At 37.4% G+C, this 26,575-nt stretch overlaps 1 protein-coding gene across 2 annotated transcripts in view; it reads right to left on the minus strand.

Annotated features, from left to right (window-relative positions):
• The window catches only part of LOC149940764 (kin of IRRE-like protein 3), a 147,432-nt gene that overhangs the window by 42,142 nt on the left and 78,715 nt on the right, over positions 1-26,575 (minus strand). For both annotated transcript variants that reach the window (XM_090177291.1, XM_090177290.1), the window contains exon 2: positions 5,690-5,910. In XM_090177291.1, the coding sequence (XP_090033417.1) occupies positions 5,690-5,910 (221 nt within the window). The remainder of the gene's footprint in view (positions 1-5,689; positions 5,911-26,575) is intronic.

Here is a 26,575-nt window from a genome sequence, read left to right on the forward strand (position 1 = left end):
CGAGGAATTCTCACTAACTTCCGTTTCCAATCAGTAAAGTTGTTGACGCGTATTTCGTCACGGAGTGGTAAGTGACGTAATTTACGTCATATCCCGTGAACAAGGTTTCATTAACGAAAATGCTTTTATGGTATACTTATGAGTGATTATGTTACATATGGTATGACCAACCTTTTAGAGTAAATCATGAAACCTTTTCAGATGCGACTGCAGACAAACATTGGGATTGGGAATCGTTTTGGTTTTTTGATATCATTATTTTATTTTCTTTTATTTTTTCTTAATTTAAAAATTAGAAACGTTTGGTGAAACTTGGGGGATGGTGGGCTAAGTTGCAGACGCGCCTCGTATCTTTTTCGCTAAAATTACGTATACTAGATTACATATCAAGCAACAATTTATTATTTCCAATTTAAGCGTTAACCCTATCAAAATGACGTTTATTTTTCCATCCATCGAAAAATAGGATTTCGTCCTCGTATATTTTTTGGTCCTCTTCATTATCTCGATAGGAGCCTGCGGTTATTTCTTAAAAGCATCTGATAGGGTTCTTTTATTGAAACTTGATAGATTGTTTCAAGTTCTTTTTCAAATGAAGACTATCCCAGCTTGGGGCCCCCGCGGCTTCTTCTACCTTTTACTTTCTTTATCTTGAGCCCTCTCTAAAAGATCTCGGGCTCTCCTTCCTTAATGCGTTATAAAATTGTATGAAAAAATTTATCCCTCACTCTGAGAGAGCGAGAGAGAGAGAGAGAGAGAAAATTTAATATCGATTAGTTAAGTGCTCTTTGGGGAATAGAACGGCTCTTTTTTTCGTCCATCCTCCTTTTTCATCATTTTGGGTCTGAAGAAGAAAATCCTCGCAGCGGTGACACTCGCGAATGATCGATAGCTTTTAGATTGAATCTTTAAGAAAATGACAAGACCGGAATATATCTTATTAAACATATTGAGAACATTGTATTTTTTTGTTGAAGATAACATTGCGTGAGTTTATAAGATAAAGGTTATGACGAGATACAGTCGAAGATTCTCGTTAAAGGGGAACGGTCAAGCTTTAACCAGTTAGATAGCCCTATAGCCCATTAAAAACTAAAATTTATGGCGAAAACCGCTTCAAAAAATATTGAGTGGTTAATTTTTAATAAAATAATGAAATTTCGGGAAATCGAAAAGCGCGCGTCCGCCGCGACACCTGGTGAGAATTCGGTGAGACGGAAAAACAACGTAAAAGCGCGCGCTGCTGAAGACGCGAAAAATATGTTTTGCACGCGTGGTGCGTTCCAGTTATAAGAGACTTAAGCCTAAATTGCGCGATTTTAAAAGTGTGGATAGTTCGCAAATTGCTCATACGGGGTTAGGGGCGCTGGCGGCAGCCCCTAAGATGGCGGCGAAAATTCAAACCCAAACACCTGGCGTTATTTTTCGTTTCAACTTTTTGGGCCAAAAGCTATTTTTTCAAGACAAAAAAAGGTACGTGTTAGTATATTGAACGTCTTGTTAATCTTTTGATACGGAAAGAGAAATTCACGATAAATAGCACCTAGGAGCAACAAACACAGCACCCCACACAAGGAGAACGCAACCCGTCCAAAGTCGTGGATTTTCTTGTGTACATTTTTCATTGGTTAGTCGCTTTAGCACCTGCTGCCGTCGGAAGGGGAAAATTCTTAAATTGTCTTCCCCCTTTCCGTAAAATGTTCAGCATAAAGGCTCGTCCAATGAAATTTGTTCACAAAACTGCCTTAGCGTGTTCATAGGTTAGCTCCGTTCTCCTTGTGTTTGTTGCTCCTAGATGGCACCGCACAAATCCGATTTTAGAACTGCCCGATACTGCCAGAACTGCTCACTATTTTAGGCCCTGTAATTAATTATTAATATTATTATTTACGGCCATAAGCGGAATTTTGGGTTAATCAATTTCAATTACTTTCCATAGTTGATAATTTCAAGAATTTGTTTACAATTAGAATGAATTGGTTGAGATGATCCGAGCAAATCATGCTCGAATTTCCCCCCAGCACGAGAGGGGGGGGGGGTGGAGAAAAACGTCACCGTCGTATACTCCAATCGCGTCGGTACACGTCAGTTTTAGGGGCCCAATGAGATGGGAGCTGATTCAATTTTCTTAAGGGGAAAGAGCTTACAGTACGAGCCTAAGGGGGATTGGGCTCAGTCCTAAAAATTAATTCAACTAAGCCATTCTCCCGACAGTAGATATAAATTCATTCTTGTCAATTTTAAATTGGGATGAACGTTGCAATTTTCCTTACGAAACTGAATTTATCCAATGACGAAATTTTAATCCAACTGGAATTAAGGCACATTCAGTTTGAATCCATAAGACTGTTCTATAAAAGCAGCTACAAGTGTTGAAACCATAGTAAGCTCTCGCGTTTGGTTTATGTGTTCCTGGAACTTGTTATTTTCTATAAATGACGAGTCAGAAATTTAACTACTATAATTTTATTTGTCTAAGTTATCTAAAAAGCTCTCTTTGGCTAGAGGCTAAAATTTTTCTCTAATGGTAACAACGAGTTTTTCCTACAAGAAAGCTCGGTCCTACCCTGCTTTTCCCCTCTCGCTGGCCAGTCCTTTTAACTACCTGTCACTCACGATTAGGGTTTTACCCCGATTTGCCAACACCAAGTCCAGCGTAGAACGGTTTCTATTCAGAGCAGGTTCCCAGCGTTTTACAATATTCGCTCAAGATAGTGGGAATGGAATTTCCCCAAATATTCCCCAAAAACTGTTGGAAGATTTGATAACGAGTGCTTTCAATCTTTGAAGTATGAGAGGTGTGAAAGTTTGACGGATATATAATTATTTACCTGGCAACGCTGTGCTCGGTTTCGAAAAAAAAATGTTTAGTAATACCTCCAAAATATAATATGCCTAGCCCACAGAATGAACGAAAATAAGCTAAAGTTGCTAGTCCCACAAACTTGGTCGAACAGTCTTTGTGAAATGTTTGGCCAGTTGGGCTCGGATTTGATAGAATAGGCTATTCTGATTAGATGAAATAATTTTGATTAAAACGCAATGAAGTGGAATTTCATACATTGTAATTGGATCAATTATTTACATATTTTGGACTTAATTTTTGATCAAAGTCAAATTTGGATCTGACCAATTTTTGATATAATTTTGGAATCCAATTTGATCCAAAATTTTAGCGAGGGTTATCGTTACGATGATTAAATAAATAAAGGTTTAATTTTACACATCTAAAGTGGTTAAAGCTCAACGTATTGCCGCAGAACATATTTAAGTCTTCTACTCTCCAAATTCAGTCCTTTAGTGGAGTGTTTAAGCACTTAATTTACACTTTTTTATCCATTTTACTTCATAACTCTATTTTCAGACCTTTATATGCCTTTATTTTTTATTTTTTATATTTATTCAATACGACTCGATATATTAACCATTAATTTGCGGGACAAAGGGGGATTGCAAAACGGAAAATATCATTTAAGTATTTCGGTATTTAATGTAACAAGAATTCTTCGGCGCCCCTATCAATATCACCTCTCTATATTTAAAATCAGTAGTCAAACTTTGAAAAACTTAACTGCTATTAAATATTCCAGATTATTGGAATTTCTTCGCATTGTGTTATTTTAAAGAAAATATTTAAAATGGAAATAGCGTAGTATTCAAATACTAGTCTCGAAATTGGTCCATATAATGGTTTTCTTCGTTTAAGGGAAATAAATAGTATTCAAAAGTACAAAGTCAAAACTTAAATTTTGTATGCCTTTACCAGAAGGACTGGAAAAGGTTTAATCTAAGGGCTTCTTTAGTACCTAAATGGTTCTAAACTAAATTATTAAACCTTATTTAGTAACTAAATGGTTCTAAAATAAATTATTAAACCTTTTTTAGTACCTAAATGGTTCTAAAATAAATTATTAAACCTTTTTTAGTACCTAAATGGTTCTAAAATAAATTATTAAACCTTATTTAGTACCTAAATGGTTCTAAAATAAATTATTAAACCTTTTTTAGTACCTAAATGGTTCTAAAATAAATTATTAAACCTTTTTTAGTACCTAAATGGTTCTAAAATAAATTATTAAACCTTTTTTAGTACCTAAATGCACTGTTAAAAATAAAGGTTTATAAAACAACCAAAATTGGACTTTTAATTTATTTCAAACCATTTGGTTACTTTAAACGGTCTAATCAATTATTTTAGACCCATTTTACTCTTTCATGTTTAATACAATACCTTTTGGGGTATTGAAAAGGAACGAGCCCTAAGAATAAACCTTTTTCAGTCCTGGTGGTAAAGGTATAAAAATGTTATGTTCTAACATTTAGTCCTTTTGAATACCCATTTAATTCCCTTAAACGAAGAAAAAAATGATATGGACCAATTTCGAGACTAGTATTTGAATACTACGTTATTTCTTTTTTAATATTTTCTTTAAAATAACATAATGCGAAGAAATTCCAATCACCAGGAATATTTAACTAAGGTTAAGTCTTTAAAAATTTGATAACAGATTTAAATATAGGGGATATTGATTATGGCTTCAAACTATTAGTACCCAAATATCGGCACTAAAGAATTTTTGCTAGGTGTATATAAAAAACTGAAAGTATTAAATGATACTTTACGTGATCAACTCCCTTCGTTCAACGACTATTTCCCCCGAGCGAAAACCAGCTTAATCTGGCCATGTTAATGGTTAATCTTTTGAGTCGTATTGAATAATAATAAAAAAGTATTAAATGAGAGCCTATAAAGGACTGAAAATAAAGTTAAAAAGGAATAACTTCTTACTGCTTATGAAGTGAAATGGATAAAATAGTGTAAAATAAGTACTTAAACACTCCACAAAAGGACTGAATTTGGGGAGCAGAAGGTTTAAATATGTTCTATGATAAAACCCTGAATGGTCTTAAATATTGGAAAATGTTTTAAGCACTTTAGAGGTCTAAAATAAGACCTTTATTTTTAACAGTGTGGTTCTAAAATAAATTATTAAACCTTTTTTAATACCTAAATGGTTCTAAAATAAATTATTAAACCTTTTTTAATACCTAAATGGTTCTAAAATAAATTATTAAACCTTTTTTAGTACCTATAAATGGTTTGAAATTAATTAAAAGTCCAATTTTAGTCGTTTTATAAATCCTTATTTTAACAGTGTAAAACTCCACCGGCAAGCGAAATATTTGCGGTCACTAGCGGTCACTGTATCCTTTTATATCAAAATAAAATGTCTTTTTTTATGGCCTGGAACGAAGACAAGTGGTCTATATTAGCGACAATGTCTTTATAGAGAATGGTCCCCCAATTTGGTATACACTATTTTCCTCGGGAACATTGCTCGCTGCGAGTTTAGATTAGATTTCTTCAATTAGCCAGAACGAGCATTTATACGGGGAGTATAGAAAGAGGATCTTCGCAATCCCAATAGTCTCATTGTCTTCGTAAGAGGTCCGAGGCAACGGAGTCCCTTTTTTATATTTATTCCCCGGTAAAGATCCTCTCGAATTAAGAGCAGAAGCCGCCGAAGCTACCAAGCGGTAGTCAGTCGCTCTATCGCTTGAAGGAAAGATCAGTCATCTGGCAACACCGCACCCTTACCTTTGAGAGGGGTAAAACGTCTATCCTCCGGTAGTGGTGTATTCCGGAGAAACCCTCGAATAGTTTTTTGTAGAGAGAAAGAGAGCTTACCGTTTTATCTCCGAGGTTATTGACGACGCAATGTAGGTAGCCTGTCTGGCCCAGTTGAGTGGTAACGTTTCGTTCCACCTTCTTATCGAAGGACGGTAGGACGTGACTTCCGCCCGCCCACAGAGGGAACCGATAATCTTTGTCGGCCGGCCGAAGCTGAACGGAATTACCCACGTTGCCAGGATGCACTCGCCGAAGTCGACTCACCGGTAATTTCGAACCTGTCCGGAAATAGACCAAAAAAATCAGCTTACACCAAAAACAAAAAAGGAAATACAAATTGAATAAACCCCCCCGTCCTCGCACGTTTTTCTTTATGACCGCCAGTTGAGGTTGACAGCGAGTATTTATTTCCAACGAGATATTAAGCCACGCGTCCATCCGCTATAGCTTCGACGCGCGCTGTCACCTCACTTCGACGTCGAGGATATAGCTCCGAATCGGATGAAAAACGAGCCATTTTGGAATTGTTTGAAATCCGAGTAGAAAATAAAGGGTTATTGGTTTGTAGCGATACGTTTCGCCCTATTTTTATAGCCTGGCCCCAATAACTGAGCCCCAACCCGAGCCGGCCGCCCTCTAGAAATACCGCGACTCGAACAGAAAATACGAGGAATATTGTAAATCTAAAAGTCATACTTTCCATCGCTAATGGCCTCTATATTTCAAATGTGCCTAAAAATGATCATTCCCCGAAAATAAACCCGTTATTTTGTTTTGGCGTTGCTTCTTTTTTTACGCTCAGACGTGATTCAATATAATCCCGTTCGTCGAAATGTTCTTACATTTTGTTCGGGATGGCTATTCCTAAATCGCTCTAAAAGCATTTTATTATTTATGCGTATTTCAAACGGATGAAACCCAAGCATAGTCTCTCGGAGTCTTATTAAATAAAACCGCTCAATTTGTATAACAAAAACGTCGGAATAATTTGCATCTGCATTTCGGTAAGCGGTTGCTACTATATTTTCCTTACGATTATTACGATCGTCCCGACCATGTTTCATTTCTGATAAGACGCGCGAGTTATAAAGTTTATATAGTCCATTACGTAATGGAGGTCTTTCAAATCCCACCAAAGCTCTCTCGTTTCAACTTTAATCCTTTCTCTTTGATTGCATGGTGTTAGGATTTGTTATAATGAATGTTTATTTGAACCCGTTTCGAACCGGGTTCAAGTCTTTGAAGTCATAAACTCCATTCGCGATCAAGATTGAGCCATCCCAGAAGATAGATATTTTTAAATTGCCCAATCGTCATCAACGCAGTCTCCTTATTTAAAGATTTAAAAAAAATGAATATTCTCTACACTGTTAAAAAAATTCGTTCAGAAGACGTTCAACATAGAACAGTCTGTTCAAAAATGAACGATAGCGTTCTAAAGGTATGTAACCGAGAACGGTGTGTTCAAGATATTTTATTTCGTTCAAATAAGAACGAATGCTCTTTCGCCCTCTGGAGGAAGGCTTGTAAACTAAACAATAGAATAGATTCGTTCCCCTTAGAACAGGTTTTACACACAATCCTATAAGGATTTCTTTGTATTTCGTTGTTTCGTAAACTATTTCAAAAACAACAAATGTTTTTTTCGTAATAATAATACAGTCGTTGCGCATAAAAGCACTCTACGGTTCGCTTGCTATAAAATAATTTTGGAATTACCAGTGCAAATTTAAGCAAATTAGATGACTGAAATCCAAAACTTTCTAAAAAATTATAAATGTAATTTTTCGGTTGCCGATCATTATTTTACGCGTAAAGTCTCTGGTGGCTATTTTCTCCTTGTACACCGGAGTACCGCGTGTGGAACACTTGTAAAGGCGTCAGAACTATTTTTGACCTACCAAATCCGGTCATATTTAAAAGATCATAAAATAACGCTATACAGAGTGAAAGCTCGGAAACAATATCTCTTTCGAGATCCGAAACTCGAGGACGTTCGTGTAAATAGATTCATTCGTGTCTAAAAGCGAAGCTAGCTAAGTAACGTCAAGAAATCGACAAAAAATAAAACTTCTACTACCCGAGTACTTCTTCTTGGGCTAAACTCTTAAAATAATTGCGAGTGTAATTATTAAAAGAGTCGCGTCGACGTCGGAGGACTCCCAAAAAAAGTAAATAATAGTTTTGGAGGAGGAGAAGATGGGCCGACTGTAGAAGAGAGCCCTGACCTCCCCAGGAGAGGAAGTGGAGTGAGAGAGGCCCGGAGAGGAGAAACACGAAAGCCAGGTTTCTACGACGCAATGCGGACATTGAGCTTCGTTGTTTTGTTCGATTGAAACACTCTCTCTCTCTCTCGGCGTGTGAGCCGCGGAGAATGTGTGCCGCCGGACCGAGTTTGTCTTCTCCGAAAATGAATGGGCCATGATAGCGCGGTGGAAGCGGGATTCCACCACCCGGACAGTAAAGAGCGCCAATAAAACCCCGCAAACGACCGCCCACCGTTTCCAACTATAGCTTCTCTATCACCGTCTCACGCGCTCTTTTGTTTTTATCTACATTGTTGTCACCCATTACCGGCTATTTCAATCAAAGGCGGGACGTTAGAGGTACTGGCCCTCGACACCGGTTCGCGGTAATCCACCTTCTCACGGAAGCTTAGAGTTTAGTCCGCCAAACGCGTGGGCCCTATAATATCAAAGTCGTAAAAGAAAAATAGAAACAAAAGCGGCTAGAGTCGGGGCTATTGTACTTTGTAGTAAAGGTAGCTGCGAAAAAACACTAAAACCGTCTTCCGCGAGTTTCCCCTTACACTGGAAACCGGAGAGAAAACGGTATCTCTCTCACCGGATTACTATTTTTCCATCACAAACATTTTCCGTTGGAGCCCGGAGCGACCCCTTTAGGCGGAAAGACGAACTTCGAAGAGGAAGAGAGGGTTTGGGGAAAAAAAAGAGATGAAAATTTCATCTCTCTCGCGTGTGTTGTTTGGTCGCGGTGAGCCGAAAAGAAAAGTTTCTTTCGGCGTATCATACGGCGTCCTATCTCTGAGAAATTGGAAACGCGAGGGGCCAACTTCGGATGCTCGGTTCGCCCGTTAAGCTTCAACAGTTTGTTTTACGATGACACATTTCTAATTTCCGTTTCGTTCCCCGCGTGAATATAAATCACGGATGTTGGCGTCCTTAAACTTCCCTCAGACCTCCATCAGTAACCGATATAACTGGCCCTTTTGTCGGAGCATCAGTGGCGCCATCTACGGACGCGAAACGCCGAGGGATTATAACGTCTAAGAATATCTTCGGCCGTGTTTACCGAATACGTTTTATACTCTCGGAGGTGGTTGCAATTTTGAGTCCGGATGCTTTGGACTCCGAGAAAACGCGCTTGGCGTTAGTAAGTTAATTTCGGAGATAACTGCGGATCCATTGAAACTCCGGCTTCTGCATCGACGAAGACCGGAAAAGGAAGGTGAACGGAAATGGAAGACGCGGATAACGTTAAGAATGCGTTCCTAAACCCGTTTATCCGTATTATCTATTATTTGCTTCATTTTATATTTATTCGGAGCCAAATAACGGGGTATATTAAATGGGTTCCCTAGAATTTGGTTAAGATGGCGGCAATAGATCGAAGACAGACTGCGGAGGAATGATACTAACCTTTCGCGATATTGTGACGTCCAGTGAAATCTCCCTTAAGTACGGAAATTGTGAACCCAATTTAATTCCAAAATAAATGTTCCACTTTCTATAAAAACTTGTATAGGTTGTCGGTAATTATTAGAGTTGGGAGCTGTTTGCTGGCGTATGAACGGTTTGCAACCACCCTCCTACGCAGCCTAACCCAGCAAGCCCATTGAAAGGGGAACGGTCAAGCTTTAACCAGTTAGATAGCCCTATAGCCCATTAAAAACTAAAATTTAGGGTGAAAACCTCGCATCAAAAAATATTGAGTGGTCAATTTTCAATAAAATAAAGAAATTTCGGGAAATCGAAAAGCGCGCGTCCGCCGCGACACCTGGTGAGAAACTGGTGAGACACTCCCGGCTCGATTAAAATTGATAAAAAAAAAAGCTCGCGCTGCTGTAGATGCGAAAGATTTTAGTTTTTTTTTAAAATTTGCACACGCGGCGCTTTCCAGTTATAAGAGACCTAAGCCTAAATTGAGCGATTTCAAAAGTTACGCTAGTTCGCAAATCGCTCATACGGGGTTAGGGGCGCTGGCGGCAGCCCCTAAGATGGCGGCGAAAATTTAAACCGAAACACCGGGCGTTATTTTTTGTTTCAACTTTTTGGGCCAAAAGCTATTTTTTCAAGACAAAAAAAGGTACGTGTTAGTATATTGAACGTCTTGTTAATCTTTTGATATGGAAATAAGGCCATATTTGGAAAAGCTTGGCCGTTCCCCTTTAAAGGCATTGAAAGTCGATTGATGACTTGGGCCTTAGGTGGTGCCTTGAGTATTAGCTTAGCTAATTATTATTTTTTATTTTTACGTGTCGTACTAGATGCAATTACAATATACGAAATTAAACGTACACATTTTCGTTACGCAAACTGCAGTCACCGTTGAAACAATATTCGGAAGAGCGTGTTAATCTAACAACGAAAATTAAAAATTGGGGTGGAATAATGTTCACTTTTAATGTCGCTTCGAAAATGAAGTTTTGGCCTTAATTAGCATATTGATGTAAGGCGAAACTGCTTATTAATAAAATATCACCGAAGTACTAGAGCGTCTTAACGAGGCCTTACGACGAGTTGGCCTTTATTAGCGAAAATAGTTGACGTCCCATAAGAGCTTTCTCCTCGCTCCCACTAGAGCCTCGGATAAATATACTTTAAGGCCTCGGGAGCAATTTGGACAAAGTCGTATACGGTCGCTGGAGGCGTCTCTTTAATTTATGCCCATTCGCATTTTTAAACATTTTCCGAAACACTTCCCGCCTCTCGTCCCTTCCAAACCAAAAAGAGAAGTTTTTACTCGATCCTGGAAACTCTGTACTAAGTACCGTCATTACCAGAGCAAGATTCCTGATAAATTCCAGGCGTTTGATACGTACAAGCGGAGGTCAAATTGCGGACGTCGCTTCCATGACCCCGATATACGTTACTTTTATATACGCAATCGATTGGCCGCGACTTGGACGAAAGTCGCGACTCCCGAACGCGTTCGACACATTTTTCTAGACGTTTGAGGTTTCGGGCGCTAGGTAGGCTTAACGACACTAAAACTCAAACGTTTTGGATTCCCAGAAGTAAATGAACCGAAGTTATCGAAATAGCGCTCAGAATCGGAGGGCGTTTTCCTTATGAAAATGATGAGAAAATCGAGTCAAATAAAAGCTAATTTCCATCCCCGTCTTTTGACGCGATAAATTGCACTTGGGAATTTTCTATGTTTGAAAAATGGTTTCATTAAAACAAACACGTTTTTATTTCGGCCTAGGAGCGCGCAAAATTTCAAATTCGAGGTCAAAATGTAACTTCATAAGGAAAACGCCTCCAACATGGGGAGTATAGCAGTCTGATAACTTCGGTTCATTTACTTTTGGTATCCCTTAATCTTCGTGACTGTCCCTGGCTATATTCAAATTAAAGTATGTCAAGATTCATAAGCTGGTCTCTATCAAATTTTAATATCTCATTAAACTGTATTCAAAATGCAAACTTTTTCTTATTCAGGGAGGAATGCAAAGTAGCATTTAAGAAACACGTTTGATTTGAAATTAATTTAATTCTGATTTTAAAGCGTTTGACGTGTCTCGATTTGAAAAATCGAGAATCAACAATATCTGACGTCATACCTCAGCGTGACCTCGGTGACCTATAACATCAGCTTAGGTTTCCCTTTGTTTTGACAAATACCATCCTAATAGTAATTTTTAAAGCCGATAGATGGCGCTGCGGTTATGGAAACTAGCTAATTCGCTCCCCTCTCAAATACGACAAAGATTAAATTCGGGTTAGAAGACCAGCATCCTGTTCGCCTCGTGATCCCCTGAAAAAAAACCACGCCCCTACTCTTTCTGCTTGTAATGTTTCCCCATGCTTATTCCAATTGAAAAAAAAACCAGCATGGCGTCCACAGCCAAGGTACAGCGTGACGTCATGCTGCCCAGTCCATATACATTTTTGATATGACTAATATTTCAAAATAAGTCAAAATTGGAGTTAGTTTGTTTCTGTTTTAAGGCGCCGAGTTAGGCTGTTATGGAAAATCAATAAACTTAAACAAAACGCGTTTAAAAGCGTAAAAATTGTAATTCGCATTTTTCACCAAAACGCGAATTCAACGGATGGATTAGGGCAATATTAGCATTTAAAGTCATTTCGTAGCCTTAATACCTGACTTGTCTTCCAACGAATAAGAGAAAGAAAAAGGAAAAACAGAAGAGAGAGAGAGAGAGAGAGAGAGAGTACCGCTGACATAAAGTCCGACTGCTGCCGGGAAGACGTTTCCCACGGGCCGAATGCAGTCTAATTCAATGAGCGCTTCGGGAGATGCCCGCGAAGAGACGCTAGATTATAATGATAGTCGGCCGATGAGCTGGGGAGAGTCATAACCACTCCTCTTCTCTGCCCTAACTAAAAGGGACCCCGAAAAAAGTCGAAAAAGGAGGGAGGAGGAGGGTCATCCGATGATAGTAACGATAATGGCTCTGTGCGGTTTTCGTTACGTATTTTACGCTCGCCGAAGAAAGCTGCCAAAAGGAGGAGGGGGATCTGCGAAGCTATACCATTTTTTATCCGTTTCCAGCCTCCTCCCGATATACAGCGCCATCTACACTCTGGAGAATACATTAAAACATCGGCGGGAAAAAAGGGAAGCTCTGGATTGTTGAAAGCCTCGACTGTTTTTCGCACTCGACCTTTTGTCATCGGCTATTTTTCCGTTGTCTCCTTTCTCGTTCTAATTTAGCCCTATGCCGTTTTTCTTATCGTGAATATTATCTCCTTATTAATTCTACGTCTTTCTTCTCTTGGATGAATCTAGAAGGGCTGATTCGTACAAAAAGCTATTTACTAGATTGTTCGATTAAATATTAGACTATATTATATGGTCTATTATTTAATTAACTTAGCAAAATATTATCTCCTTATTAATTCTACGTCTTTCTTCTCTTGGATGAATCTAGAAGGGCTGATTCGTACAAAAAGCTATTTACTAGATTGTTCGATTAAATATTAGACTATATTATATGGTCTATTATTTAATTAACTAAGCAAAATATTATATCCTTATTAATTCTACGTCTTTCTTCTCTTGGATGAATCTAGAAGGGCTGATTCATACAAAAAGCTATTTACTAGATTGTTCGATTAAATATTAGACTATATTATATGGTCTATTATTTAATTAACTAAGCAAAATATTATCTCCTTATTAATTCTACGTCTTTCTTCTCTTGGATGAATCTAGAAGGGCTGATTCGTACAAAAAGCTATTTACTAGATTGTTCGATCAAATATTAGACTATATTATATGGTCTATTATTTAATTAACTACAAAAAATATTATATCCTTATTAATTCTACGTCTTTCTTCTCTTGGATGAATCTAGAAGGGCTGATTCGTACAAAAAGCTATTTACTAGATTGTTCGATTAAATATTAGACTATATTATATGGTCTATTATTTAATTAACTTAGCAAAATATTATCTCCTTATTAATTCTACGTCTTTCTTCTCTTGGATGAATCTAGAAGGGCTGATTCGTACAAAAAGCTATTTACTAGATTGTTCGATTAAATATTAGACTATATTATATGGTCTATTATTTAATTAACTAAGCAAAATATTATATCCTTATTAATTCTACGTCTTTCTTCTCTTGGATGAATCTAGAAGGGCTGATTCATACAAAAAGCTATTTACTAGATTGTTCGATTAAATATTAGACTATATTATATGGTCTATTATTTAATTAACTAAGCAAAATATTATCTCCTTATTAATTCTACGTCTTTCTTCTCTTGGATGAATCTAGAAGGGCTGATTCGTACAAAAAGCTATTTACTAGATTGTTCGATCAAATATTAGACTATATTATATGGTCTATTATTTAATTAACTACAAAAAATATTATATCCTTATTAATTCTACGTCTTTCTTCTCTTGGATGAATCTAGAAGGGCTGATTCGTACAAAAAGCTATTTACTAGATTGTTCGATTAAATATTAGACTATATTATATGGTCTATTATTTATTTAACTAAGCAAAATTTTATCTCCTTATTAATTCTACGTCTTTCTTCTCTTGGATGAATCTAGAAGGGCTGATTCGTACAAAAAGCTATTTACTAGATTGTTCGATCAAATATTAGACTATATTATATGGTCTATTATTTAATTAACTACAAAAAATATTATATCCTTATTAATTCTACGTCTTTCTTCTCTTGGATGAATCTAGAAGGGCTGATTCGTACAAAAAGCTATTTACTAGATTGTTCGATTAAATATTAGACTATATTATATGGTCTATTATTTATTTAACTAAGCAAAATTTTATCTCCTTATTAATTCTACGTCTTTCTTCTCTTGGATGAATCTAGAAGGGCTGATTCGTAGAAAAAGCTATTTACTAGATTGTTCGATTAAATATTAGACTATATTATATGGTCTATTATTTAATTAACTAAGCAAAATATTATCTCCTTATTAATTCTACGTCTTTCTTCTCTTGGATGAATCTAGAAGGGCTGATTCGTACAAAAAGCTATTTACTAGATTGTTCGATTAAATATTAGACTATATTATATGGTCTATTATTTAATTAACTAAGCAAAATATTATCTCCTTATTAATTCTACGTCTTTCTTCTCTTGGGTGAATATAGAAGGGCTGATTCGTACAAAAAGCTATTTACTAGATTGTTCGATCAAATATTAGACTATATTATATGGTCTATTATTTAATTAACTAAGCAAAATATTATATCCTTATTAATTCTACGTCTTTCTTCTCTTGGATGAATCTAGAAGGGCTAATTCGTACAAAAAGCTATTTACTAGATTGTTCGATCAAATATTAGACTATATTATATGGTCTATTATTTAATTAACTAAGCAAAATATTATATCCTTATTAATTCTACGTCTTTCTTCTCTTGGATGAATCTAGAAGGGCTGATTCGTACAAAAAGCTATTTACTAGATTGTTCGATTAAATATTAGACTATATTATATGGTCTATTATTTAATTAACTAAGCAAAAGTTAATGAATGAATGTTGGTTTTTGTTTAATCTAATTATGTAATTGTACGCGTGGTATCCGAAGTCTATGGAAAATCTTTTACGCGAGAAGTTTGCATTGAGTGCGAGTTTTCAAGACAAAGAGCTGAAGCCTACACCGTATCACGACTGAAAACCTACTGATTGTGTTACTCCGCCTAACGTCGAATTATATATTTACTAATTTTTAAAGGACCAGAGTCACACTACTCCAAATATCACCTCTTTTAAGTTTTAAAAGTTGATCAAGCCTCTAATTAATATAAATAATACTTAAATTTAACCAATAAATACGAATTAATACTACAAATGGTTATTGCTATAATAATAATAATAATAATAATCAGCTAGGCTAATACCCAAGGCACCACCTTAGGCCTAAGTCATCATGCGACTTTTGAAGCCCTTAATTCAGGTGGCCGGGTTACAATGCGTAGGAGGGTGGTGGCAAGCCCTGCATGCCACGAGATCGAGCCAACAGCTCCCTACACTAACTATTACCGTTAACCTAGACAAGTTTTTATGGAAGGGGAAACCTAGCCGCAGAGCCGCGCACCGGAAGACGCAAAAACAAACTTGATATCTTCGGCGCGTGCTCTAAGCCGGTTGCCATGGCGCTGAACGAAAATCGTAGTTTATCAAAATTTCAGAAGAGGACGCAGCTGTCGCCCTAACCTCAATAAATGCGAACTTCTAAATTTAATTAAAAATAATCCTTTAATATTTTTCAACGTGCAGTTTCCGCTATTCTGGAAAAGATTTCATGGTCCTGGGAAGCTATTCTGTGAAAATAAAAAAATGAAAAAATCATGATCCGTCAATAATGACAATGCGCGTATGAGGAAGATAGTATTGGTCAAATTCAAATTCGTGGCGGTCTGTAATGCTGACGATAGGGATTTTAATGAAATGCTTTAACATACGGTTGATGGTGCCAAATTTAAGCCTTGGACACCAATAATAACCATTTAGTTTATTATTTGACCATAGATATAGGAAACGTATATAAAGGTCTAGATAATATATTTCATGGGAATGAATACGGAGGTAACAGCTAGCAGAAACGCGTAATTTCTGCAGGCTATCCTTATAAGGCGCTATCTATCGGTAAGAAAGCTCGTGCTATCGTCGCGAGAACCATTGTCTCCTGCTTAAAAATTATACTAAAAGTCACCAACAGATGATGTCTAAAGACTACGGCCTGCGGAAAGGTCAAGCACTTAGTACTAAAATGCTAAGAGAGCTCGCGCTCTTGGTCACGTGCCTTCCTCGGTGTCTGCTAGGTGTCAATTCCGTATTTTATGTTAGGCTTAGACACCCCGAAATTTATCTAGACCTTTATATACATTTCTTATATCTATGAATTTGACTCAAATGCTGGATATAGCGTAACTTACTGCCACTACTTAAAATTGAACTTACGGAATCGATAGTTTGATATTTCGATATCCGCCCCATCTCCACATGCCCTTTGCCATTTTTGACGGATCAAAATGTTTTTGCCATTTTTGATTTTTACAGAATATCGTTCCAGGTTACTCTATTTTTAATTAAAATTTACTATCTAGGTCTATATTGATATGTTTAAATTCTAAGAAAAGACTGTGTTAACCGATCAGTGTGTAATCAGAAACGTACATAGTTTTCAAGGTTGGCCGAAGCGCGGTAAAATCACGCTATCGCGTCATTAAAAACCTTTTAAGAAAATGGCTATAGTTACGTTCACATTCAGCATGTTGAACCAGACTGGCGTAGGCTAATCTGGAAAATAACGAATTTCTGGAACACGTATCTTCGCTTTTATCTCGCAGACACCTACAAAGACTTAGGCGGGTCATCTACGGGGATTAAAAGAACCATTTGGTCTTCCTCCCTCACGATGGGCCATGTACAAAAGGAGACGAAGCGATTTAACAGTGGCTGCGGGGGTACGAACAGCCCATTTGACCTTCGCGATGAAAGCGAGATCATCTCGGGAGAGCACCCCGCAAATAGTTTTTACGTATATAACAGCAGACGTGTTTTGGCGTTTTCGGTCTGGATCAGTTCGAGGCTTGGCGCTCAGACTGGCCCGAACCATTAATCAGGCTTTGCTCCGTTAGCTTTCCGTCTACAACTCCGTCACTCTTACGAAAGCGGCGAGGATCAGTCCTTCTATAAGTAGCGGGGAAACCCCTCTCTACGATGCACTATAAACATTGACTTTTCGACTTTCCTCCCGGTTCGACCCATCGTCCTTTTTGACCTCTATCGCGCTGACCACCGTCAAGGACGTTTCCCGGTGAGATAATACCGCAAATTCCGCGCTTGACCGGTCAGTAAGAGCGGTTGAAAGCCGACGAAGCGCCTCGGATTTATTTCGCTTCTTATCCGCCGTGATCCAAACTGTTTTTTCGCTCTTAGGGCTAGTTTTCACTAGTCCAAAAACGCCACGACGGTTAGCTTCGACGCAAAAAATTCTCGTTAGGCCTAATACAATATTTTTGCGTCCGCCGTCGCCGTCGTCCCGTTTCTGTCCTAGTGAAAACCAGCCTTTATTCGTCCATTGCGCGACGGCCGCCGTTTTGTTATTTTTTGCTTTCTGGAGGACTGTCGAAAGCTTTAGATGCACTTTAGAATATTGTTTTTCTTGAGGGGGTGGCACGTTTTAAAGATTAGCGGGAATCGGTGGCTTGTTTCGGCTCTGCTTGGCTAACCTAATTAGGCCCTGAGAAAACGAGCTAGCCCATGATGCCCCCCCCCCCAAAGAAGCGGCACCGCTATTAACCTAATACGTCGCGTGCGTTGGCCAAAATGTCTTTCCCGTATTTGTGTTTGGGCCAGCTCTTGCCTCTTTTGTACTTCGGGTCGGCTTAAGTATTCGCTACCGTAGCGGTCTGTTGCGAGTTCTAATTGTCGTAGTTTATGGTTATTTTACCTTAATGACTTTCGCGATATGTTACGCCGGGACGAGATAGCGACCTAAATCGCTTTTCTACTTCGAGACTCTCGATATCCTACGTGATTGGTATATCGAAAAGACTATTACATTTTGCCCGGATTTCATTATTTATTGGTTTTTGTTACTTTAATATATTGATTTAATTATATTGCTTAAAAACCTTAAATAAAAATGATAAGGATTCGTAATGTAAATAACCTAATCCGCTAACTGCCAATTTCAAATCTCATAATTGTTTCGAATTTATTCGTTGAATAAATTTGACGTAATCATGTTAATAATCAACACTGTCTAATGTAAGAAGTCATTGAAGTTGTAACCTTCAGTTCATTTAACTACCGCTTCTAGCCGATTCTCAGATAAAAGTTGCGTTATCTGAAAATAGTTACGATAAATTAGATATCAGGTTATCCGCAATTACGTTCAGACATTATCAGAACAATTGATTTTGGTCAAAATTCAAACCCGATAGATTAAACCCGAAACTAATCCGAATTAATTGTGGTTTATCGATTTTCTGTTCGAAATTTTAATTTAATTTTGATTTAGTTATATATCTACTATAACGTGTAATCTAGTTCAGCTAACTTAATCTTGTCAGATAAATGAAAACGGATCAATTAAAGTAGGTTAATTGTGATAAGGAATCAGATATAATTTGAGATCGGATTTCTGGGTGACAAACTAATTATCTTCAGATATCTAAATAACTTTATAATTTGGAAGCACTCAGTAAATAACTCGACAGTAAATGTACCGAAGAGAATTTGGCTAAAATTTTAATATTTCCAAACCAAAATAAACGAAGTAGTGGATTATTTGGAGATATTTTCCGTGAATAATACAAAATGAAACCTTAACTTAACCATTCCAATTTATTGATTATCGTACATTAAAAATGAATATTTATCAAAACTGGTACGCACTTTCAATTAATTCGAATTTTTCTAATGTCGTCACAGGTACGTCACAGGTACGTCACTGATTACGTTATCGTTTTACTTATTACTCCATTAATCCCGTAGTTCTTAGAAAAAAAGCGTCTTTTAACGCCGATAGATGGCGGTGATAATATGGAAATTCTGATTATAGATTGCTTAGGAGTATTCGTCGTTTAGGAATGCACCTCCTAATCCATACGCGGCAGAAGAGAGAAAGGGAACATTACGAGAAAGAATGAGGAAAGATATTTTCTTTAATTTGATATTTCCGTGTTCGAGTCTCGTTAGTCGGCACGTGAGAGTTGGTTATCGCGGCGCGGGCCAATCTGCCTCGCTCGGGAAATCCTTTTAAAAAACGTAAAAATTGGCTCTTTGTTCCCAGCTTTCAAAAGTCACTCTCGTAATTCGTGTGAGAAACGAAATTTTTCTGCCAACTTCTTTTTTATCAACGCGTAATAGTTTCTACACATTTTTGAAGGAATCTCACCGTTCTTGATATACTACAGTACGTCAAGTCAAAAGTAAATGAGCCGAAGTTATCAGACTGCTATACTCCCCATGTTGGAGGCGTTTTCCTTATGAAGTTACATTTTGACCTCGAATTTGAAATTTTGCGCGCTCCTAAGCCGAAATAAAAAAGTTTTTGTTTTTATGAATCCATTTTTAATACGTATAAATAGCTTTACCCACAATTCCCGAGTGCCATTTATCGCGTGAAAAGACGGGGATGGAAATTAGCTTTTATTTGACTCGATTTTATCATCATTTTCATAAAGAAAACGCCCTCCGATTCTGAGCGCTATTTCGATAACTTCGGTTCATTTACTTTTGGTCAAATTTACGAGAAAAATATAGACACTGGACCTTTTAGCGTTCATTTCTCTTTGGAACTTGACGATCGTTTTCGTTAAACAGGATGAAAAATGATATTAGTCAATTTTGACGTTTCTTCCTTAATAGTCGTTTTATATACGAGATTTTTCGAAACTCATTGGCATTTCCACTATAATATCCTTTCTTATCTTCTTAAAAAAAATGGGAATTCTTTATTTCCGAAACTACCATAAAATAAAAAGATGAAAAGTTTCTAACTCTGTATATTTCTTCAAAGCTATTCTTTCGACAGTTTAAGGGCGAAGATTTCCATTATAGTGTGGATGGTGAGTCTTTCATCCTGATGAGAATGATCTCGATGCGGAAACGTTACGGAATCCGGTAAAGAAGACGGGCTTTCGAATCGATAACTATCGCCATCCTCCGATCCTAAGAAGGAAATTATGATTTTCCAGGACCTATACGCCGATTTTAATTAACTTTGCCCCAAATGATAGCGTTGCTTTAAGACAAAAGCTTTCAAAATGAGATAGGAAGTCCGAGTCAAGTTGCTTCCATAGTTAAAAGAGGGGTTAAGCTGCCGACATTTTGAACGGAGCGTTTCGAAGACGTTTGGTCAAGTTCATTCGACAGCGCTGTCAAAGGATTTTGAAGTTTCCGTTCAGTTAAAAGGACGGGATTTATCGGTTTGGGGTGTTATATGTCGCAATCTGATCGTGGCTAGATTTAAATTGCGTAATTTTAGGAGTGCTGTCTCTCATATATGATGACGCGACAGTCCGGAAAATGTGAGGAAAATTAGTTTGTCGTATACGTAAGCCTTAAGGTAAGAAGTAAATTTTTTGATACGCGTTGAATTAAAATAGGTAGTTTTCACCGGAAAATGGGAGCAGCATTACTATAGATCAGTGGTTTTCAGCTTTTCTACCGTGGAACCTTTGTTTCCGCAAGATGGCTCCAGGGGTTCAGTGGAAACATTTAAAAAAATATATAAAAAGTTTAAAAACCCAAATACCAAATTTCCAATCTAGCTAATCTAGTCTATTCTACTTCATATTTTTTGTTTACAAATAGTTATAAATATTATTATTATAAATAATTATTTATTTCTTTATAATTAAAATAATTATAAATTTGAAATCTCAGGCGTTTTGGCTTTCCAAAATTGGTTTTCCAAACGCGGGGGACTTTGACCACCGACCCCTGGGATAATATTTCACCCCTGGGATAATATTTCACCCCTGGGATATTATTTCACCCCTGGGATAATATTTCACCCCTGGGATAATATTTCACCCCTGGGATAATATTTCAGGGGTTCCACGGATTTTAATTCTGATAGCCAAGGGTTCGGCGGAAAAGAAAGGTTGAAAACCACTGCTATAGATCTTCCCTGCTAAGGTTATATTTCCTTTAAAAAAATTAGTTCGTTCACACGATGTGCATACTTGTGGTGGTGAAATATAATTAAAATTAATTAATTGAACAAAACATTTGCGTGGTCGCTTTGATATAAAATTTATCCCTCTTCAAGGACGTCGCTTTTGTCAGTTGTAAGCTTAATTTGGTCTTTCCTTGGAGGTTTCGCAGCACCTTTTTTCAACGGGGCTGCAGTGAGTATTTTGGTCCCGATTCCTCGATTCACAATTAAAAGAAATTTGGCTTCGGTGACGATTGAAAAAAGTATCCGAACGCGATAATTAATCCCAATCCGAAAGAAATGGGATAAAAAAAGAATACCAAAATAAGCGAATGGCTGCAGCAAGAACAGAAAAATTTCCAGAAAAAGACAAAGAGAAAAATAAAAGATCGTCGAGTTCGGATAGCCGCTGTCCCGAAAAACCATTTTCAACACGATCCAAGCGGAAGGAGGAAAGAGAGAGGTCTTCAGTCTCATCCCAGTGTCGAATTCTCTCTTTTCTCAAAGACGTAGATTTTGGCTTTTCGCGAAAGTATCGAGAGGGAGAAGCCAAAGAAGTTTCAGTTAATGAACTGAGCGAAAAAGTGAAGCCTAGACAAAAAACTGAAGATTTATATGTCCCCGAAGATTGGGAAAGTTTAGAAATGGAATAAAAAAGGAGACCCCTTTTATTTATTTTTATTTTTTGGCGTATAGGGAAAAATGGAATCGTTAATAACGACGATAAGAAGGGGTAATTTAAATTAATATCCATTTTTTTGCTGCTATTATTTAGTAAGCCATTGCATTTCAATTTAATAATCCAATATGTTGTAAAGAATTAATTATTGTGGATTTTATTCGCTTTAGTTCTGTAGTTCGTATTTCCGATTTGCAATTTAGTGATAAGGTGCTCTAGTGACGCCATCAATACTTCTTTACATAAAATCAATTCTTTCCAAACATTGCTGCCAGAACTTTCACAATAGCTTCGGCAATGTAAAGAAAATCTTGTTTTAAGTCCAGTCGCGATGCTCACAAATATTTTATTTGACTTGGACGGGCATTTTATGGAAACATCTACTATGCTATTCTCACCACCGAATACAAAGCGAACAAGCTCTTACGAGGAGACTACCCGAGGTGATAATCCCCGATTTGGTTGAAACTAGGTGGGTATGTAGACCTTATGTTAACATGAAATTTCACCAAGGGAAAAGTTGCTTTGGGCAATAGTTTTGCCATGGCAACCGAAAATTTATATAACAACACAGTATGTATATTTTCGCATTGAAAATAACATGGGAATCTGAGCACTTCAAAATTGACAAATTACATTAATTTTATGATATTTTGATGAATTTTGGTCAGTTAGATAAAAATATGTAAAAATTACCACAAAATATAAAGATAGACTTGTAGAGTTCGCTTCTGAAGTTATATTCATTTTATGGCGCCTTGGTGTAGGTGTCGTGGTAATTGATACTCGGCGAGTAAATATTCGGAGTATCCGTGTCCGGCGATCAACAGTAGGTAATAAGAAACGGATCCGCGTGTTTATAATAAGAAGGGGGGGGGGTGAACAGGGTAGTAACTGACAAAAATGTGGCGAGGTGGTTAATTAGTATTCCGTCGGTACAGTGGGAAATTGGCGCTTGTAATTCGTCCGGGCGTCGGAAACGGGTGTGGTCAGGTAAGTGATGGGGCCCTCTTCAAACGGTTACGGTCAGTCTCCATTCTCTGTCGGGAGCGCGTTATTTACGAGCGCCACCGTCGACATCATTCTCTTATCGTAGCCAATTTCAAATTTTATTTAAGCTTGTAAAGTGTCGCGCCTCTTCGCCGACCTTAACCCGAAACGCTCGCGACACATCATTTTAGTATTAAAATTAAAACGCGTCCGGAAATTGTAAAATTAAATGATAATTATGACTTCCCTCCATTGCTACATCTAGGTCACTATCATTACCGGGCATCATCGTAAGTTTTCAAGTATATGATTAAAATGTAATAATACGTAGCAACTTTTCACCTACTTAAAAATGACGTTAACTTTGTTGAGAGCATCGTTACAGCTAGGAGCAACAAACACAGCACCCCACACAAGGAGAACGCAACCCGTCAAAAGTCGTGGATTTTCTCGCGTACATTTTTCATTGGTTAGACGCATTATCGCTTGCTGCCGTCGGAAGGGAAAAATTCAGAAATTGTCTTCCCCATTTCCGTAAAACGTTCAGCGTAAAGGCTCGTCCAGTGAAATTTGTACGCAACACTGCCTTAGAGTGTTCATAGGCTAGCTGCATTCTCCTTGTGTTTGTTGCTCCTAGATGGCACCGCACAAATCCGATTTTAGAACTGCCCGATACTGCCAGAACTGCTCACTATTTTAGGCCCTGTAATTAATTATTAATATTAATAAGCGGAATTTTGGGTTAATCAATTTCAATTACTTTCCATAGTTGATAATTTCAAGAATTGGTTTACAATTAGAATGTGTTTGTTGGTCCTAGGTTCCAGAAAGTTATATCTACGCTTAACGAAGAACGTATTCAGGTCCCTAAGTACGTTAAACAAAAAAATAATTTATTTCGCTAGGGAGGATGACTATGTTCGCCAATAATGGTCGAATTTTGTGTGATTGAGAGGGAAATTTTATGACACAGAAACGTCCTTGTACGATGTGCTATACTTAGTCCAAGGTAGTGTAGGGGACCATGGTCTTACCGTAATATTTTTGTTATTGAATGACCGAGGTTCTAAACACCAGGTAATTGCTTTTGAATAATGTTTTGAAAACAAATTATATTTACTTGAAACCGTGTATATTTACATTTCTACAGGGGTCCTATTAAACAAAATACCTTTTAAACGCATAACTAAAATTGTCGACTGTTTAATAATAATTTATTTGTTTTAATTATTGGAAACCTTAGCTTTAAAACAATTTTACGTAGTGAAATGTAATTATAATTAATTTTATAGTAAAAATATTAGAGAGGTTAAAGCTGCTTTCGGAAAATTGTCGAGGGAAACTTATAGTAGGGTAGACGTAGCTTTATTGTTTACACTCTACACTGCTACAAGTTCCCTCTACACGTTTTAGAGACGTGACTTAACCTGTCTAATATATGTTTTAAAAATACAATTCCAAATGTGTAACGTAGGGTTCCGGGATTGGAACCTGGGATATTCACTAACAAAATTATCCTAGATTTGTAACACCTAGATAACGCTACGTGTGGATTTAAGGTGCGGTCATTCTGTAAAGTAGGAGGAGCCGGAGCCAGTGTTACCGTTAGAGGACTTAAGTACGTTGTTGGCTTTATTAATTTTATCCTCACTTGTTAAAGGGTTTTTCTCTCGAGAACTTCAGTTTCGTCTTTAAAAACGTGTGGAGGTTAACGGTAATAGTTAGTGAGCTGTTGGCTAGCTTGGCATAAAGGGCTTACAGAATAAACCGACCACCAGAATTAATTGCATTAAAAGTAGCTAGCTGACTTAGACCTAAAGTGGTTTCTTTCCAGAGTCTATAGCTGTTATAATTATGATAAAAATTAAGAGATAGAAAGAGCTAAGTTGAAAGTACTTTACTTTTATTGGTTTATTTGACTTACTACTACTTAAATTTTATTTCTTGGCAGAGTAAGTGAGTAAACTAATATCTAGACTTCGATTTTGGAATATTTTTATGAAGTCAGACTTGCAAGGTTAGCGGACAGTGCGGACTCCATATGTCCTACTTAAACATAATCTGATGAATAAAAAATAAACAGTTTAAATACAGGTATAACGTGGAATTGTTCACCAATGGCGGATTGACCACCAGCCAGCTTGTCCTCAAGTCTGAGCTTTAGTAAGGGTCCATCTGACCCGGGTCTTTCCCTTACCACCGTTAAAAGATGAGCTTTACTTCCTCCTCTACCATTCGGGCCCCTAGGCTTAAAGCACGCTCCAGAGGAAACCCCATGGATGATTATCCGTATTACCATATGTAACATATTCCTCATAAGTATGCCTTAAAAGCATTTTCTTTAATGAAACCTTGTTGACGGGATATAACGTAGTTTACGTCACTTCTAACTCTGTGACGAATAACGCGTCATCAGCTGTACTGATGGTAAACGGAAGATAGTGAAGTGGATTTCGAATCCCTCGCGCGTTTCTGGCTTTGACAATCTACAGTTTAGCTCGTGCCTCAGGATCACGTGATTTCGTTACCATGGTAATCTTCTCAATAGCCCAAGGATGATAATAATTTTGGCTTTTTTGTGTCCGCTTATTGTATGTTCCGTGTGATACAAGGTCTCATTGAATTTTTTTCTATGGAAATGTTGTATAGAGGCATACTTATGATGTATTATGTTACATATGGTATTACTCAAAAAAGAGCCGATAAAGTATCGCCAAGATACTTTAAAAAATATTTAATATTCTACAATCTCTGTTGATAAACTTTATGTAGGTGTGTACCTTTTCATAGTTTAACTTAGTTTTGGTCAATCGATAAAATGTTTATTATTATTTAGGATTAAAATTTGACACTAAGTCTCGGTCATAAGTGGACGAATTTATTAAATTTGTGACACTAGGAGTTGAAAAGCGACCCCACAAGCCCAGTTGTGAATATACGGCAGTTATTTATTACCTTTCCGTAAGCTTTGAAAACCTTCACCAATCGGACCTAATACACAATGTTGGAGGAACTGCCTATAACGACATCTATTGTACCATCAAGGTACTACACTAGACCCACTGCTAAGAATCTAAGGGGACTCACTTCTCCCGATTTTTTGACACGGTAGGCGTAACCTAAATCGGAAGGCTTACTGTAGGGTAAACCATCCGCTTTGAAGCAAATTCATTGCAATCTATTTCATTTCTAAACTTAAAAAATTAATGAACTAAACCTAACCTATCTTTATCGCACGTATTGTAGTCTAAGCCCTTCCTACGATTCTCGTAATGACAGTTGAACAGAATTCTTGAGGCGCTTCAAAGCGGCTGACGTACCTCAGTAAGCCTTCCGATTTAGGCCACGCCTACCGTGTCGAGATATCGGGAACAGTGTGTTCTTTTAGATTCTTGGTCCATGTTTGGCCATAGCTTGTCCAACGTATTACTAGTGGTACAGACAGCAACTGCAACCCGATAGATTGCTCTCTCTCTTGCCTGGTAATATTTTCTGAAAATTTTCTCTTTTTCCGAGTGTCAAAATTGAATTATATTTCTCATATATATTTTTGCAGGCACTCTTTGTTTTTCTTTCGTTTTCTTGGTATTTTTTAATGATCTCTCCTCGGCGTTGTCAGTTTATCGAAGAGCCCCGCCAGTCGCTTTGTGGTCTTCCACTGTTTTTCTTTTTCTAAAACGTCGTCCGAGCGGTTAAGCCGGCGAGTCCGAAGAGAAAGCCAGCCTCACAGGCGAAGAGTGAAAAATTTTATGGCTCGGTTTACCATATTATTTTGAAATTCAAATTTTTAGCCTACACGGGATATTTATTCCAGATTTACCGAGTCTCCGCGTCTTCGATATATTTTTATTCGTTTTCCTTTACAGCCCTCCCCACCGCATTCTCTCTTTTCTCTTTTGTG

Source organism: Leiobunum rupestre, chromosome 6 (assembly GCF_980474605.1).
Source record: "Leiobunum rupestre chromosome 6, qqLeiRupe1.1.hap1, whole genome shotgun sequence".
NCBI lineage: Eukaryota > Metazoa > Arthropoda > Arachnida > Opiliones > Sclerosomatidae > Leiobunum > Leiobunum rupestre.